The 19,727-nt window shown below is 41.8% G+C and overlaps 1 protein-coding gene across 1 annotated transcript in view; it reads left to right on the top strand.

Annotated features, from left to right (window-relative positions):
* The window catches only part of USH2A (usherin), a 930,843-nt gene that overhangs the window by 519,533 nt on the left and 391,583 nt on the right, over window positions 1-19,727 (top strand). Inside the window, exons 36-37 of the mRNA XM_077281431.1 lie at window positions 182-344; window positions 18,655-18,834. Coding sequence (XP_077137546.1) covers window positions 182-344; window positions 18,655-18,834 — 343 coding nt within the window. The remainder of the gene's footprint in view (window positions 1-181; window positions 345-18,654; window positions 18,835-19,727) is intronic.

Raw genomic sequence — 19,727 nt, forward strand, 5'->3', positions numbered from 1 at the left:
TGCAAGTTCATCGGTGGTTTCAGATCTCTGTTCGAAGGGTGGCTTTGATGGGAATGGTAGTTGACTCCATACATATGCCATTTGTGTTCATCAAAGGTGGGACTTGCATAGGGCTACTCCAAAATGTATTTATTTGTTTCTATATCTGCCTTGACAGTTTGTCTATTTTTTGGTTTATCAGACTGAGGCTTTCACGCAAGAATCAAAGCCAGAAGGAAATGTTTCAGTCCATGCGAATGTAAACAGTCCAAAGGATGTTCAGCTGAAATGGAAAGGACCTGAATGGCCCAATGGTCAAATAACATATGATGTCATCTTTAATGGATTATTTTATGAAAGAGAAGGTAACTTTTATGTTTGGTGTCTTGTGTCATTAGAATTTATTTTTCCTTAAAGGGGATGTATGGTTTGGAAAAATCATATCACATAATGTCAGAAAATTGTCAGTTAATATCACTGAGAACATCACAATCAAGAATGTCATCAGTCACCTGGAGTAGAGAGCAGTTATAAAAAGCGTCTCTCTAATTGTCCTGATTATCCATCATGACTGTGCAGACTATTTATTTTAGTAAATGTGATATAATACTTCTTCCCTCAGTGGTGGACATTAAGTCTAATACTAAACAGTTGCTTTTCTGTACAGAAGACTTTTCAGCAATCTCATTATGATCACAATAGCAATGACTGATAACACCTCTATATACAGTAGATAACACAGGATCCACCATTCACTTAGGTGACATCACAGCTCACCTCCTCCTCCTGTACAATGACTGATAACACCTCTATATACAGTAGATAACACAGGATCCATCATTCACAATAGGTGATGTCACAGCTCACCTCCTCCTCCTGTACAATGACTGATAACACCTCTATATACAGTAAATAACACATGATCCACCATTCACAATAGCTGATGTCACAGCTCACCTCCTCCTCCTGTACAATGACTGATAACACCTCTATATACAGTAGATAACACAGGATCCACCATTCACTTAGGTGACATCACAGCTCACCTCCTCCTCCTGTACAATGACTGATAACACCTCTATATACAGTAGATAACACAGGATCCATCATTCACAATAGGTGATGTCACAGCTCACCTCCTCCTCCTGTACAATGACTGATAACACCTCTATATACAGTAAATAACACATGATCCACCATTCACAATAGCTGATGTCACAGCTCACCTCCTCCTCCTGTACAATGACTGATAACACCTCTATATACAGTAGATAACACTGGATCCACCATTCACAATAGGTGATGTCACAGCTCACCTCCTCCTCCTGTACAATGACTGATAACACCTCTATATACAGTAAATAACACATGATCCACCATTCACAATAGCTGATGTCACAGCTCACCTCCTCCTCCTGTACAATGACTGACAACACCTCTATATACAGTAAATAACACAGGATCCACCATTCACAATAGATGATATCACAGCTCACCTCCTCCTCCTGTACAATGACTGATAACACCTCTATATACAGTAGATATCACAGGGTCCACCATTCACAATAGGTGATATCACAGCTCACCTCCTTCTCCTGTACAATGACTGATAACACCTCTATATACAGTAGCTAACACAGGATCCACCAATCACATTTGTTGATATCACAGCTCCCCTCCTCCTCCTGTACAATGACTGATAACACCTCTATATAAAGTAAATAACACACGATCCACCATTCACAATAGGTGATGTCACAGCTCGCCTCCTCATCCTGTACAATGACTGACAACACCTCTATATACAGTAAATAACACAGGATCCACCATTCACAATAGATGATATCACAGCTCACCTCCTCCTCCTGTGCAATGACTGATAACACCTCTATATACAGTAGATATCACAGGGTCCACCATTCACAATAGGTGATATCACAGTTCACCTCCCCCTCCTGTAAAATGACTGATAACACCTCTATATACAGTAAATAATACAGGATCCAGCATTCACAATAGGTGATGTCACAGCTCACCTCCTCCTCCTGTACAATGACTGATAACACCTCTATATACAGTAAATAATACAGGATCCAGCATTCACAATAGATGATGTCACAGCTCACCTCATTAGTCATTGTACAAGAGGAGGAGGTGATCTGTGATATCAACAAATGTGAATGGTGGATCCTGTGTTATCTACTGTATATAGAGGTGTTATCAGTCATTGTACAGGAGGAGGTGAGCTGTGACATCACCTATTGTGTATGGTGGATCCTGTGTTATCTACTGTATATAGAGGTGTTATCAGTCATTGTACAGGAGGAGGTGAGCTGTGACATCACCTATTGTGAGTGGTGGATCCTGTATTATTTACTGTATATAGAGGTGTTATCAGTCATTGTACAGGAGGAGGTGAGCTGTGACATCACCTATTGTGAGTGGTGGATCCTGTATTATTTACTGTATATAGAGGTGTTAAGTCATTGTACAGGAGGAGAACACCTCTATATACAGTAGATAACACAGGATCCACCATTCACATTTATTGATATCACAGCTCACCTCCTCATCCTCCTGTACAATTACTGATAACACCTCCATATACAGCAGATAACACAGGATCCACCATTCCAATGGGCAATGCAAGATTTCTGGTTTTTCAATAAATACAGTGAAATGGAAATTAATTAAAAATAACATTATTAGCAACTTAAAAAAATAAAGTTAAAATAAACTTGGGCGGCAAAAACCTGTGCAGGAGTCTCCTATCTATAAAAAAAATATAAACTTAGTAAATACTGAGATATTGGCACATGGGTCATGGAAAGAACATGGAGGCGAAAACAAATTTTAGAGGGTAAATTGTGGCACAATAATAAAGGATCCATTTTGATCTTTACACTGGGCCCATTTTTTTCTATGTATGAACAGCTGCAGTTGTTAACATCTTTGATTTGGAAAAAAATGAATTTTACATATGTAAGTGGTTAACTATTTCAAAACGAAACTGCTGGACTGTGAGTGAGGTGCAGGCAGAGATGTTATGGTGGATTGAGAAAGATGTGTTGTGCTAGGTGACACAAAAATAGCAGGCATCTGGGTTGGCTAAGAGTGATGTTTTTAGCCTGGGGGGCCAGTATCCATGGACCCTTCCTAGGCTATTATTATCAGCCCATAGCTAGGGTTAGGGTCCCCCATTTTAATAGCCAGTAAAGGCTAAGTATACAGTTGTGAGCTAATATTAATAGCTTGGGAAGGTCCATGGGTGTTACCTTCCCAGGCTATCAACATCTGCCCCGAGCTGACGGCTTTCCCTCTGCTGGTTATGAAAATTAAGCAGGAGCCCACACCATTTTTTTCTGAAAAATAATCTTTTAAGAATTAAATACATGTACAGTAAGCAGCACACACACTGTAATAATTGTATTTGTCACTGACATCTATATAACTATCTATTCTATGTGTATTTACTGTATGTAATCCATCTCTTCTATCCTGTAGGCTCCTGCTGTGATTCTACAGTATGTGGCTGCTGAATTGCCGGCTTTTCTAATACTTATCTATGTAATAGACACATATATATGTGTGTGTGTCACTGACCTCTATCTATTTTATATGTATATATCCTATCTATTCTAACCTGTCATGCTGTGATTTTACTGTACACAGCACATGGATTTCCGGCTTTTCATATCTATCTATCTATCTATCTATCTATCTATCTATCTATCTATCTATCTATCTATCTATCGGATTGTACTCGCCTGAAAAACGCTTGACACTTGCATTGCACTCGCCAAACATGCTGGGCGGGTCACCCGAATATACTGAGGTGAATAGCTAATTAATCGCCGAGTAACGAATAGCCCGACTACAGTACTATTTGTGCGAGTAACGAATAGTGCCGAATATATTTGCTGATCACTAGTGGAAATGCAATGATTTATAAAACTGTGACAAAATTTTGCCGACTTTAAGTGAAAATGCTCAGGAACCCGAACACGAATCCGAATGTGCAAAGTTCATGCCAATATTTAAGATTCGCAAACGTTTTCCGAACAAGTTAGCTCATCTCTCCTTACACACACTGCCGAGACAATTTGATAGAACATTTTTAGAAGAAGACAATTTAGAAAGTTGCTTAACTATTGCATTCAAAGCAAATTAACAAAGCTTACTCTCTATAGAGCGACAAAGCCTTTAAAGGGGTTGTCCGGCATTAGGCTACAAGCCTGCAGTCCCGCTATGCAACTGAAGACTTGTGAATCCTCCCAGTGTGCACACTGCGCGCTATGAGGATTCTCCAGTGCTGGTGCCAGGAATGTCGGGCACATGATGGCAAGTATGTGAATCACATACATGAGGTCACATGCCGACTAGACCTGAATGACTTTTCTCAATGCAGCAGAATTGAGTGATGCCAGACTCGTCTAGTTAGAATGTGGCCAGAAGTATGTAAATTGCATACTTCCGGTCCCATGACCGCCCACTTCTAGCACTGGCATCGGAGAATCTTCACAGAGCGCAATATGAGGATTCACAAGTCTGCGGTCACATAGTAGAGTGACTGTAGACTTGTAGCCCAATTCTGGACAACCCTTTTAAGTATATAGCGTATATAACTTTATATTATAATATTTTAGTAATTTTAAGTAATGACTAATATTAATTTGCATTATAGCCATTTTTTTTAGTAGCCAGAATACAAAAATTCTGACAACATTCAATAACATCTTTAACTTATAAGACAAAAAAAAATTACTTCCCGCCATATCCAGCGCTATTATTTTATTTCCCGCTTCTGCTATGTCAGAGAACAGATCCGCCCGTGCTATAGTCCCCAAAGAACGATATAAAAGGCCTGTTTTGTGTACCGTTTTGTGAAGCATGTGTGCCGGAGCGTTTAATATATGATAGGCAGTCTCTACTGACCTCGTTCAAAGCTCAAAGCTTGCTCTGTCCCCCTTTTTTTTCACGCAGCGAACACTTTGATGTCTTCCGCCGTGAAGCACTTGTTACATTATGAGTCGTCAGACTGATGATCGATTTGGCTCTAAAAAGAAAAAGCAAAAAAAGAGAAAAAGAGCAAAAAAGATAAAAAATATTTTTTTTTCCTGTCCGATTGACAAGCCAAACACCATCCCGCCAAGACAGCGGGGTGAATAATGTACGGATCGTACATCTTCTGTTCCGTCTTGCATTGTTTTTGGCTGAGTTAATTCTACCTCTTCCTTCTCGTCACTGGCGATCGTCAGCCTGTCTGTCAAAACATCAAAATCGGCATTAAATGTTGCAAGTCTTCGCAACGAGAAGAACTTTCAAAAAGTCAGGACCCATTTGCCAAACAGCCCTTGTAGAAAATGTATTCCGTTCTCGGCAGAATTTTCTTTCATTTCTTTCCACTGAGAACTATACTGATTTCTCCCAGTGGAATCTTCTGGAATTTATCGGTTCATGGTTGGCAGTCACAGATTAAGGTAAATGTCGATCTGTAATGACCCTCTACATGTTAGTATTGCAGTAAAGCCGGGCTTTTATGTCAAAGATATCGAAGAGGGAGCTATTACACATGACAGGGGTGATCAAGGGACTGCAATCCAAGGCAAGCATTATTAAATATTGACTAGTTCCGTGATTTATGTACAGCTAGAAGAAAAAAGTGACTTTTTAACTATTATATATTCTTCAGCAAGGAAAACCAGCCATTTATCTCCTGACGGCGCTAAAGAACTGACTCCCTGCATATTTTAGCGGTGGGAAAGCTGATCTTAAGAATCGGCCACTTTCTTTCATCTTAACAATCTAGTTTGCTAATTTGTAGAGCAGGTAAACTCTGGAAATAAATGACAGGGCCTGACGGGTTCTGGGTACCGGAGCAAGAAGGGAAAATTAATTGGCAAGAGGTCTTAAAGGGACCCCGAGGCCGGAACGGAAGGTTTTCTTTTGTATAACGAGTTCTTCTTTCTTTCGGAAGAGAAGTCTTCAATTGATTTTTGATATATTATTCACTTCCTTATCTGTAAAGGAGAATTCTCACCCTTTTTAAGGGTAAGTTCCCACTAAGCGTCTTTATTTCAGCATTTTTTGGGGGGTTCAATTTTTCAGCTGCGTTTTACAGTAGAAGCAAAACCTATGAGATTTCAGAAATCTCACGCACACACCTTGCTTTTTTTTTTTTTTGTCATCAGAATTTTGCACTTTGTGTGTTAGTTTGCACAATAGAGCATGTCACTTCTTTCAGTATTTTTCACCCATTGACAGGAATGAGTGGCGGAAAAAAAACGCTGAAAATCCCCAGCAAAAATGCAGGTGTCTGGTTTTGCTACAGTTTTTGTACCAAAACTTGATTCTGTAGGATAGAACTTTTTTTTTTGAGCTAGACTTTTTCAGCATGTACAAGAGACACAAAAAAAAAACGCACAAAAAAATGCAAGGAAGAACAAGCAAAATCTTCTTTTTTTCTGCAGATTCTTTTCTGCCAAGACATCAGATTTTGCTGCAGAAAAAAAAAAACGCTGAAAAAATGCCTAGTGTGAACTTACCCTAAGAGTAACCGTTGTTATATTTTATTGCATAATTGAATAGTGCACTTAAAAATATGAAACTTTGCAATAGATCTTATTAGAGAAATCTGCTTCTTTCTCTTCCTGGATCGATCTTTCATTCTAAATTCATGAGTAAAATGTGTATTCAGTGAAGACAGATCTTACCATTACTTAAATAGGAGATGGCAGTTGGTGCTTTTAAAATTCTATGGAGAGAGGAGGAGCCAGAGGCGGGGACAGACATTCTGTTATATGTTCTACTAAAATAACCATTACACTTTCAATTTTTTTTTTTGTAACTGTCATTTCAGTAGAACTTGCAGCAGAATGTCTGTGTCGGCCTTTAGCTCCTCCCTCCTCTCTACATGGAATTTATAAAGCACCAACTGTCATCTCCTATTTCAGTAATTGCAAGATCTGGCTTCACTGAATACAGGTTTTACCCATGAATTGAAAGTGAAAGGAGGAGAAAGAAGTTTCTCTGATAAGATATATTACAAAGTTGCTTATTTTTATGTGCATTTTAATTTATTAAATTAAAATTAAAACAACGGTTACCCTTTAAATATTATCATTTATAACTACAGAGTTCTGGCTCATGCTCTAATTTTCATGCATAGCCTTAGAGTTTGATGAAAAGGGGGAGCTTATGTGAATACTGATTTATTCCAGAATTCAATGTAAAAATAGTATTCGATAAGCTCTTAGGCTCCCTCTAGTGGTGACTGCAGATAGACAAAATGGAAGTGTTGGTTCTATGGCTATATGTTTTGGCATGTTAACAAGCAAACAGAGGAATAAGAGCAAAGCACTGGGGGCTAGTTAAAATGGTCCGAGGGGCTAGAAATCTTTGCGCTTAACTTTTTAATATCTGTGCAGGGATCAGGCCTTCATTGCAGGAAATTCCTTGGTCACAAATCTGAGAATTGAAAAGTGGTTGAAAAAGGTGAGTGAATAAATTCATAACTAATCAAATTTTTGTGGAAAAGAGAGAAATGCCGGCACCAACAAGCTGTATGCTTCTGTGTCTAATTAGATTTTTGTCTGAGCAGTCAAGGCCTCAAATATTCGAAGAGAGCAAAAATAGTGGCACTCACCTGTCTTGTAAAATTCAACATCTTTATTCAATACATCATAAAAACTTGCTGTAAGGAGGGAGGGAACGCATAGAGAAAATGGCAGCCATTTCCCGTGTGCCTGTGCTTCAACGGGTCCCAGGACAGGAAATGGCTGGTGTGAAACGGCCGTCATTTTCTTCATGTCCTCATTCCCTCCCCGCAGCTTATTTTTGTGACGAATTGAATAAAGATGTTGGATTTTACAGGATTGGTGAGTGCTGCTATTTTTCGCTTTTCAAACATTAATTACATTTTTGACAAAATTTCAATTTGATTCTGGTCGGCCGATATTTTATTTTGCTTGATTCTTATGAGGGCTGGAAAGGGATAGTTCATTGCCTTTTGGACTAGATTGAGCTGTGCTCTGGTTTTCCAGTTGGCCAACCTGATTGGATGCAATAGTAGCCGCTCTATACAAATGACTTAATCCAGCCATGAAGCACTTGGAGCTTTTGTATTTATATAGATTAATCAAGTCAATTTGCAAATATTTTAACCCCTTCATTACCTTGGGATTTTCCGTTTTTCCGTGTTCGTTTTTTGCTCCCCTTCTTCCCAGAGCCATAACTTTTTTTATTTTTCTGTCAATTTGGCCATGTGAGGGCTTATTTTTTGAAAAACAAGTTGTACTTTTGAACGACATCATTGGTTTTAGCATGTTGTGTACCAGAAAATGGGAAAAAATTCCAAGTGCGGTGAAATTGCAAAAAAGTGCAATCCTACACTTGTTTTTTGATTGGCTTTTTCACTAGGTTCACTAAATGCTAAAACAGACCTGCCATTATGATTCTACAGGTCAGTACGAGTTCATACACACCAAACATGGCTAGGTTCTCTTTTATCTAAGTGTTGAAAAAAAATTCCAAACTTTGCTAAAAAAAAAAAATTGCGCCATTTTCCGATACCCGTAGCGTCTCCATTTTCATGATCTGGGGTCAGGTGAGGGCGTATTTTTTGCGTGCTGAGCTGGCGTTTTTAATGATAGCATTTTGGTGCAGATACGTTCTTTTGATCACAAGTTATTGCATTTTAGTGCAATGTCGTGGCGACCAACAAAATGTAATTCTGGCATTTCTAATTTTTTATCGCTACGCCATTTAGCGATCAGGTAAATCCTTTTTTTTATTGATAGATCGGGATTTTGGTTTGATTTTTTTTTTATTGATTTATTTTGAATGGGGCGAAAGGGGGGTGATTTAAACTTTTATATTTTTTTTATTTTTTTCACTTTTTTTTTTACTTTTGCCATGCTTCAATAGCCATGTGAGGCTAAAAGCAGGCACCACTCGATCGGCTCAGCTACATGGGAGCGATCATCAGATCGCTCCTATATAGCTTAATTACAGGCTTGCTATGAGCACCGACCACAGGGTGGCGCTCACAGCTGCCGGGATCAGTAACCATAGAGGTCTCAAGGACCTCTATGGTTACCATTCTGATGCATCGCTGTCCCCCGATCATGTGACGGGGGTCGGCGATGCGCTCATTTCCGGCTGCCTGGCCAGAAGCGCCGGTTAAATGCCGCTGTCAGCGTTTGACAGCGGCATTTAACTAGTTAATAGCGGCGGGTGAATCACGATTTCACCCCCGCTATTGCGGACACATGTCAACTGTTCAAAACAGCTGACATGTCCCGCGGAGCCCGCATCAAAGCGCCGTATCTGACCTCGGACGTACTATCCTGTTGTGAATTCTGCTCTTGGGTTCCCTCCGGTGGTTGTTGGTAGTAATGCAGTTGTCCCTGGGTTGCAATCCTGGGCAGGTGTCCTTGCTGATTGCAGCTCTGACTGGGATATTTAGGTGTGCAGGATTCATTAGCCCTTGTGTTGTGAACTCTATTTTTGGGCTCCCTCTAGTGGTCACAAGCGGTACTGTGTAGTGTTGTCTTTCTGCAGGTTGGCAGCATCAGCTGGTTCATTATCCTTGGTTGGTTTCCTATTTAGCTCACCTGGATACTCAGTTCCTTGCCTGCTATCAATGTATTCAGTGCTCTTCAGATTCCTGGTGACTACCTTGCTCCCAGTCTCTCCAAGACAAGCTAAGTTTTTGTTTGTTCAGTTTCTGATTATCAGCGTTCATCACGTTTTTTTGTCCAGCTTGTTAAAATGTGATTTCTTACTTGCTGGTTGCTCTAGGGGACTGAGTTTCTCCCCTCACACCGTTAGTTGGTGTGGGGGTTCTTGAAATCTCAGTGTGGATATTTTGTAAGGGTTTTTTACTGACCGCATAGACCCCTTTTCTATTTTCTGCTATCTAGAATTAGTGGGCCTCTTTTGCTGAATCTGCTTTCACCCCTGTGTATGTGCCTTCCTCTTACCTCACCGTTATTATCTGTTGGGGGCTTCTATATCTTTGGGGATTATTTCTCTGGAGGCAAGAGAGGTCTTTCTTTCTCTCTAGGGGTAGTTAGTTCCTCAGGCTGGCTCGAGACGTCTAGGATTTTAGACACGTTCACCGGCTGCCTCTAGTGTGGTTGGATAGGTTCAGTTTTGGTTCTGCCCTGGTTCGGGTGCTGCCCTGAATCTGATGGATTTGTCATTTGCCAGGCGCTGTGGTTTTGTCCTGGAGCCTTTGGAATTTCCTATTCCTCTGAGGGGAATTGATGCTATGCCATTGGCTGAGAATAAACCTCAGTATTGGACGCAAATGACCATGTGCATGACTCCCGTTCATCAGGAGGTGATTCGCTTTCTTGTTCTGCATAATTTACATGATGTTGTCGTTTTGGGTCTGCCATGGCTGCAGGCTCATAATCCAGTTTTAGATTGGAAAGCTATGTCTGTGTCTAGTTGGGGTTGTCAGGGAATTCATGGCGATACTCCATTGGTGTCTATTGCTTCTTCCACTCCTTCTGTGGTCCCTGAGTTTTTGTCTGACTACCAGGATGTATTTGATGAGCCCAGGTCCAGTGTCCTGCCCCCTCATAGGGATTGTGACTGTGCTATAAATTTAATTCCTGGTAGTAAATTCCCTAAGGGACGACTTTTTAATTTGTCTATACCAGAGCATGCCGCGATGCGGAGTTATATAAAGGAGTCTTTGGAGAAGGGACATATTCGCCCATCCTCTTCCCCTCTTGGTGCAGGATTCTTTTTTGTGGCCAAGAAGGACGGTTCTTTGAGACCGTGTATAGATTATCGCCTTCTGAATAAAATCACAGTCAAATTTCAGTATCCTTTGCCACTATTGTCTGATTTGTTTGCTCGGATTAAGGGTGCCAGTTGGTTCACCAAGATAGATCTCCGTGGTGCGTATAATCTTGTGCGCATTAAGCAGGGAGATGAATGGAAAACAGCATTTAATACGCCCGAAGGCCATTTTGAGTACTTGGTGATGCCTTTTGGACTCTCTAATGCTCCTTCTGTGTTTCAGTCCTTCATGCATGACATTTTCCGAGAATATCTAGATAAATTTATGATTGTTTATCTGGATGACATTTTGGTTTTTTCGGATGATTGGGAGTCCCATGTGAAGCAGGTCAGGATGGTGTTTCAGGTCCTGCGTGCTAATGCTTTATTTGTGAAGGGCTCAAAATGCCTCTTCGGAGTACAGAAGGTCTCCTTTTTGGGTTTTATTTTTTCTCCTTCTACTGTGGAGAGGGACCCAGTCAAGGTCCAGGCTATTCATGACTGGACTCAGCCCACGTCTGTTAAGAGTCTTCAGAAGTTCTTGGGTTTTGCTAATTTTTACCGTCGTTTCATCGCTAATTTTTCTAGTGTGGTTAAACCTTTGACAGATTTGACCAAGAAGGGCTCTGATGTGACTAATTGGTCTCCTGCGGCCGTGGAGGTTTTTCGGGAGCTTAAGCACCGGTTTTCTTCAACTCCAGTCTTATGTCAGCCAGATGTCTCTCTCCCCTTCCAGATCGAGGTTGATGCTTCCGAGATTGGAGCAGGGGCTGTTTTGTCGCAGAGAAGCTCTGAGGGCTCTGTGATGAAGCCGTGTGCTTTCTTTTCAAGAAAGTTTTCGCCTGCCGAGCGAAATTATGATGTTGGTAATCGGGAGTTGTTGGCTATGAAGTGGGCATTTGAGGAGTGGCGACATTGGCTCGAAGGAGCTAAACATCGTGTGGTGGTCCTGACTGATCACAAAAATCTGATTTACCTCGAGTCTGCCAAGCGCCTGAATCCTAGACAGGCTCGTTGGTCGTTGTTTTTCTCCCGTTTCAACTTCGTGGTCTCATACCTGCCTGGTTCGAAGAACGTGAAAGCTGATGCACTTTCTAGGAGTTTTGTGCCTGACTCTCCGGGAGTTTCTGAGCCGGCTGGTATTCTCAGAGAGGGAGTGATTTTGTCTGCCATTTCCCCAGATTTGCGATGAGTGCTGCAGAAATTTCAGGCGGATAGACCTGACCGTTGTCCACCAGAAAGACTGTTTGTCCCGGATAGATGGACCAGCAGAGTTATTTCCGAGGTTCATTCTTCGGTGTTGGCGGGTCATCCTGGGATTTTTGGTACCAGAGATTTGGTGGCTAGGTCCTTCTGGTGGCCTTCCTTGTCGCGGGATGTGCGTTCCTTTGTGCAGTCTTGTGGGATTTGTGCTCGGGCTAAGCCTTGCTGTTCTCGTGCCAGCGGTTTGCTTTTGCCTTTGCCTGTCCCGAAAAGGCCTTGGACGCACATTTCCATGGATTTTATTTCGGATCTGCCAGTATCTCAGAAAATGTCTGTCATCTGGGTGGTGTGTGATCGTTTTTCCAAGATGGTCCATTTGGTGCCCTTGCCTAAGCTGCCTTCCTCCTCCGATTTGGTTCCTCTATTTTTTCAGAATGTGGTTCGCTTGCACGGCATTCCTGAAAATATTGTGTCTGATAGAGGATCCCAGTTTGTGTCCAGGTTTTGGCAAACTTTTTGTGCTAAGATGGGCATTGATTTGTCTTTTTCGTCAGCCTTCCATCCTCAGACTAATGGCCAAGCCGAGCAAACTAATCAGATGTTGGAGACTTATTTGAGATGTTTTGTTTCTGCTGATCAGGATGATTGGGTGACTTTTTTGCCATTGGCCGAGTTTGCCCTTAATAATCGGGCTAGTTCTGCTACCTTGGTTTCGCCTTTTTTCTGCAATTCTGGTTTCCATCCTCGTTTTTCCTCGGGTCAGGTTGAGTCTTCTGACTGTCCTGGGGTGGATTCTGTGGTGGATAGGTTGCAGCAGATTTGGAGCCATGTGGTGGACAATCTGAAATTGTCACAGGAGAGGGCTCAGCGCTTTGCCAACCGCCGCCGCGGTGTGGGTCCCCGACTTCGTGTTGGGGATATGGTGTGGCTGTCTTCTCGGTATGTTCCTATGAAGGTTTCATCTCCTAAGTTTAAGCCTCGCTTCATCGGTCCTTATAAGATCTTGGAAATCCTTAACCCGGTGTCTTTTCGTTTGGATCTCCCGGCATCGTTTGCCATCCATAATGTGTTCCATAGGTCTTTGTTGCGGAGGTATGTGGTACCTGTGGTTCCTTCTGTTGAGACTCCTGCTCCGGTGCTGGTCGAGGGCGAATTGGAGTACGTGGTGGAGAAGATTTTGGATTCTCGTATCTCTAGACGGAGACTTCAGTATCTGGTTAAGTGGAAGGGCTATGGTCAGGAGGATAATTCCTGGGTTGTCGCCTCTGATGTTCATGCGGCCGATTTGGTTCGTGCCTTCCACGCAGCTTGTCCTGATTGCCCTGGGGGTCTTGATGAGGGTTCGGTGACCCCTCCTCAAGGGGGGGTACTGTTGTGAACTCTATTTTTGGGCTCCCTCTAGTGGTCACAAGCGGTACTGTGTAGTGTTGTCTTTCTGCAGGTTGGCTTCATCAGCTGGTTCATTATCCTTGGTTGGTTTCCTATTTAGCTCACCTGGATACTCAGTTCCTTGCCTGCTATCAATGTATTCAGTGCTCTTCAGATTCCTGGTGACTACCTTGCTCCCAGTCTCTCCAAGACAAGCTAAGTTTTTGTTTGTTCAGTTTCTGATTATCAGCGTTCATCATGTTTTTTTGTCCAGCTTGTTAAAATGTGATTTCTTACTTGCTGGTTGCTCTAGGGGACTGATTTTCTCCCCTCACACTGTTAGTTGGTGTGGGGGTTCTTGAAATCTCAGTGTGGATATTTTGTAAGGGTTTTTTACTGACCGCATAGACCCCTTTTCTATTTTCTGCTATCTAGAATTAGTGGGCCTCTTTTGCTGAATCTGCTTTCACCCCTGTGTATGTGCCTTCCTCTAACCTCACCATTATTATCTGTTGGGGGCTTCTATATCTTTGGGGATTATTTCTCTGGAGGCAAAAGAGGTCTTTCTTTCTCTCTAGGGGTAGTTAGTTCCTCAGGCTGGCTCGAGACGTCTAGGATTTTAGACACGTTCACCGGCTGCCTCTAGTGTGGTTGGATAGGTTCAGTTTTGCGGTCAGTCCAGTTTTCCACCTCCCTAGAGCTTGTCCTATGTTTAGTCACCTTGCTGGAGTAATTTGTGATCCTCAACCACTAAGGATCATAACACACTTGCCAGTTGTCCATTGTTCTTGGAGGTTTTGCATCTCTGTCTGGTTCCTCCTGCCCTGCTGCAAAATCAGCAAAGATAAGTGTCTGGTTTTGTTTCTACAGCACACATGCTGTGTGCTTTACAATTCAGTACTATTCAATGTTTTTTTCTTGTCCAGCTTAGACTGTGTTTGGATATTTCAGTCAAGTTGGATTCTCAGGAGATGCAGATATACATTCCATGTCTTTAGTTAGATGGTGGAATTTTTGTATTATCTGCTGTGGTTATTTTTAGGGTTTTAATACTGACCGCTTAGTATTCTGTCCTATCCTTTCCTATTTAGCTAGCGTGGCCTCTTTTGCTAAATCCTGATTTCTGCCTGCGTGTGTCTTTCCTCTAATACTCACAGTCAATATTTGTGGGGGGCTGCCTATCCTTTGGGGTTCTGCTCTGAGGCAAGATAGAATTCCCATTTCCATCTATAGGGGTATTTAGTCCTCCGGCTGTGTCGAGGTGTCTAGGATGTGTTAGGTACACCCCACGGCTACTTCTAGTTGCGGTGACAGTTTAGGGTTTGCGGTCAGTACAGGTTCCACCTACTCCTGAGAAAGTCTCATGCGGCTCCAAGGTCACCGGATCATAACACTATCCTGTCTGAGGTCAGAAAGAGGTTAATATAGATACATTGAAGCTACAAAAATAGGGTTGTAAAGGTGTAAACCAACCTATACAGGCTGGATGTGACCTCTGTGTGTATTCAGGGTGCTGCTGTCTTCTTTTACTCATCTATCAGCACAGCTTCTATTCTGCACTTATTTACCCATATTGTGATTTCTGCTCTCTCTAGTCTGTTTTCGTAGCCATTCCTGAGATACTCTCTTCACTGTCCATTGGACATCTGTGATTAACGTCCACCTTTCCCTGCTGAGAGAAACAAGTTAGAGCAGAGAGAGCCATCAGAACCAGGAGCAAGTAGTGCCGGATTTGTAACATTTTTGCAAGAGAATCCAGCTAAGTAAAGGGATTACAGACACTGTTGTAGCTATATCATAGAGCATATAGGGAAAGAGATCATTGTAAATTTCCTTTTCATACCACAAAGATAACACAGTACTCTTAACCCATCAAGCAAATTTCTGACCCAAGCCAAACTATCCCTTCCTATGACCTGAGGACGGCCCACGGTTCAACGTACGGAGCTGAGCCGTTCTGTCTCCATACACTTTTTACTTCTGGCTGCATCAGGACTTGGTAAAGCAGATCAGTGATGGTGCAGCGAGTCGGACCCCACCAATCTATTATGAAGCAAGCACCTATTTAGCATTTTCTCCATCTGTATTCTAGAAGAAGACACTGGAAGCCCACTTTGGGGTATGTTCACATTGGACGTATTTTCCATCTACACATTTTGGCACAATGATTCACAGTAACAGCATTTTGGATGAGATTTTCAGAAATCTCATCCACCCGCTGCAGAAAAAAAATCCATGTAGAAACTGGTCAGCAATTGACTTGCGGCTAGACTGCCAATTTACTTTGCCCCGATAATCCCCCCCATTAATTATTTGTAATCAATTATTTATATAAAATTTGGGTGTCTCGTAGTAATTTATTTGCTTCTTCGACTCTAAGGAATACAATGTAATCCATTTAATTTCTCCGTAATAAAACAGACCTAAAGAGTTAACCGATACCATCTGCCTTCCGTTCACAATAGGAACGTATTTTATTCCCATAAATCAGCAGCAGGCGCACTTATATTATTCTCGCAGGTCAGCCAGTCCAATTAAAATCAATACAAGTGCAAGTGACACAATCAATCTCGATATTTGATTATGGATTTCCGCCTTTAAGTCTGCTTTGGCTACCTTTCTGAGAACTTCCCCAGAGAGCCCAAAATCTCTGTTGGCATCCATGAATGATGAACACCAATTGAAAAGTGAGATAATCTTCATTTACATAATGCCTGTGTGCTCAGTACCGGGGCACTGCAGCAAGACTTTCTAAGATGAAAATGTCTCAAGCGTGTTATATCTTATGGAAAAATAGATGTATTGCTGAAAACGGCATTAGTCTAAAACCCCTGGCATGGAAGATTCAGATTGGATTAGTTTGCCATGCTCGTTTAACCCATTGGAATGCAATATAGCAGAACCAAGGAACATACTGGAAACATTGGCGATGGTATAGTAGACGGCAGGGATGAGAGGGGGCCGCATTTCAAACAATCAAAATAAGACCATCGTTGTTGTGCCGATTTTACCACTTTGAACAGAAGTACAGTAGAATTTCTTTATTTCATGCCAACTCCTCACCCCCTTTCCATCAATCCATTCCCTCCTTAGGTTACCACTAACCATTAGCATAGGGAATGGGACCAACTGGGGCTGGGTACCTTGGTACCCAGGGGCTCCATAACATTTGCATGGCAGCCTTAGCACCACTATTTCCATAATGTATGTAGTACTGGTTTCCGGACCATTGGGTGTAGATTCTGATGACTAGAGATGTGCGAACTTGTTCGGAAAACATTTGCCAATCTCAAATTTGGCACATTTGGATTCGTGTTCGGTTTCACAAACATTTTTACTCAGTTGGCAAAATTCGGTCACAGTGTTCGGTAAATCATCGTATTTCCACTAATGCTTTTGTTATGACTTTGGCTAGGATAGTGGTGCTGTATGATGAATGGAGGGGATGGGGAGACATGTGTGATGAGTGGAGGGGGGGTGTCTAGGTGAGAGGAACTGGGAAGTGTAATTTTTATTTTCTTTAATATCTTAATGTGTGTACATTCCGGCAGCCAACCAGGGCGCAGAAACCATCCACAACTTCATGACACAAGATTTCTGCGATTGGCTGCCAATGTCACGTGCCTGTCCATATAAAAAGCGGACATCTTGTACTGCTGGTGTCATTTTCTCAGTGTCACAGTGCAGAGAGGTCACTACTAGTGATGAGCGAATATACTCGTTACTCGAGATTTCTCGAGCACGCTCGGGGGTCCTCCGAGTATTTTTTAGTGCTCGGAGTTTTAGTTTTTCTTGCCGCAGCTGAATGATTTACATCTGATAGCCAGCATAAGTACATGTGGGGGTTGCCTGGTTGCTAGGGAATCCCCACATGTACTTAAGCTGGCTAAGAAATGTAAATCATTCAGCTGCGGCAAGAAAAACTAAAACTCTGAGCATTAAAAATTACTCGGAGGACCCCCGAGCATGCTCGGGAAATCTCGAGTAACGAGTATATTCGCTCATCACTAGTCACTACTGCTACTGCTGTAAGTGAACTTACCAGTTGGGTAGATAGGCTCCTGTCCTGTCTAAAATCGATCTTTCAGCATCTAACTACAGTAGATTTTGCTTAAACTGTTGTTGTAGCCTCAGGAGGCCCAATTTGCTAATCCAAATAATTTGAAATCAAACTGTGTTGCATTGAGGAATCAGGAGGCCACATTTCCTCTTAAAAATCGTTAAGCCTAATATAGGGGGTCAAAAATAAATTTGGCACTCCTAATTTAAATGCAGAAAACTCAGAAAGTATTTTATTAACATAGGTATATCCACTGTATGAAAACGTTGACGTTTCGGTCAAACTTAGGCCTTCATCAGAAATTATCTTCAGTTCCTGGAGGCGACACAGACAGGTCAGGTGCTACTGAGAAGTAGAGTCTTTGTGAGGGTTTTGCCTCAATTCCCCGGGGTTGTCGATGCAAGAGAGCGGTCATATGACTGCATGTATACAACTTGCATAATTGTAATCATCTGCCAATTGAATTGTGAGAAACCAAACTCATCTAGTCGGCACTGACTTCAAATCTACAAATCTCATATATGGAGTCATGTGACCATTCGCTCACATTCGCAATACCGGGAAACCGGGAAAGTGTAATAATCCAGAAGTCTGCAGTAACGTAAAGTGTCAGTGAGTTTTTTATGAAACCAAATTGCAAAATAAAAAAAATGTTGGCCCTAAATATATATGTTTACCTTTTTTTAAAAATCCTTAGGTTTGACAACTCCTAGTCAATACTAGATAGTTCCTTTGGTGACAATAATACCAGGAGGTAGCCACCACTAGCTATTCATACCAAGCCCCCAGAGTATGTTAGGTTGCCTTTATGGCTGAATCCACACCAAGGGTGTTAGATAATAAAGTTAATTCCCAGACTCAGGCCAATGTAGAAGATGAACATGAGGCCCAAGTCCTTGAAGAGAGAAGAGTAGTGTGTAAGGATTTGGGGAGTGAAGCACAATATTATGCACCACTCTGCTGCCTAATCCAGCCGAATACGTCCTTCACATCCAGGTCCATCCTTTCTCTGGGCCACATAAGCTGAACCAACTGGAGAATCCTTTGATACTCTGGTGGACCTCATGTCGGAAACTAGTAGTACAATGGATGTCCACCTCTGATCTCAACATTCATGTGAGTATACGGAATTCCCACACTACCTGTCAACTTCTCAAAGAGAAACACACTTTCTTAGACAGTTGTTTTATCATTATTGTTCTATTTTATGTTTTTCATAACATCACATTATATTTTTATTGTTTTTACAGGAGATGAGATCCACAGTTTTACCAATTCCAACCGGATACTGTATCAAAGTCAGGAAAGTGATGAGTGGGTTTTGGTCGATGGTTTGGTCCCCTTCTCAAGATATACTGTCAGAGTCAATGCATCTAATAGCCAAGGTCATGTGACTAGTGCCCCCATCACCATTATAATGCCTCCAGGAGGTAGGTACCAAAGTGCCAGTGTATTGCTTCATAAATGTTTTTTTCATATACACTTTTTTAATGGAAATAGGAGCGTGTGACTTCTGAACTTTATACATGAAATATCGTATTCACGACCATTAGCTCTTTACAGTGGCGATTCCATTCTGGTGACCAATCCACTGCACAATTAGTTGAAATGTTTCACTAAAAATCAGTATATAGCACATGCCTGCCTAATATGTCCAGGAACTGTTCTGATTCTCCTGCAATGTTACTCACCATTCATGTATATTGAGAAAGTGGTTCATTCTTCATTAGCATTCTGACTGCACTTCTTCCTTCCTACACTTTTCAACATGCTTTGCTATAGCTAATGTCCAATAGTTTGCCTGTCCTGAACTGAAAGGACACTTCTCTATTGTACCTGCAGTCTAACAGGCAGTACAACAGGAACAAAGAGGCAAAACCCCACCCCACTTCCTGTAGAAAGACAAAAAAACAATCACATTTCCTGTAGAAAGAAACAAAGACTTGCCCCCACTTCCTATAGAGAGAGACAAAGATCCACCCATACTTACTTTTGAGGGACAAATACTTGCCCCTGTAGAGAGATCAAGACCTGCCCACATTTCCTTCAGACAGACAAAGACTCACATCCACTTTCTGTAAGCAAAGACAAAGACCAGTCCATACTTCCTATTGAGAGACAAAGACCCATCCACATTTTCTGTGTAGTCAAAGACCTGCAACAACATCTTGTAGAGAAAGACAAAGACCTGCTGCTTCTTGTAGAAAGAGACAAAGACACTAACACTTAATTTAAAGACTCACACCCATTTCCTGTAGTAAAACAAAGACTTGCCCCCACTTCCTGTAAAGAGATACAGGTCTGTATCTCACAAGTAACCTTA

The sequence above is a fragment of the Ranitomeya variabilis genome, chromosome 2 (genome assembly GCF_051348905.1).
Source record: "Ranitomeya variabilis isolate aRanVar5 chromosome 2, aRanVar5.hap1, whole genome shotgun sequence".
Taxonomy (NCBI): Eukaryota; Metazoa; Chordata; class Amphibia; order Anura; family Dendrobatidae; genus Ranitomeya; species Ranitomeya variabilis.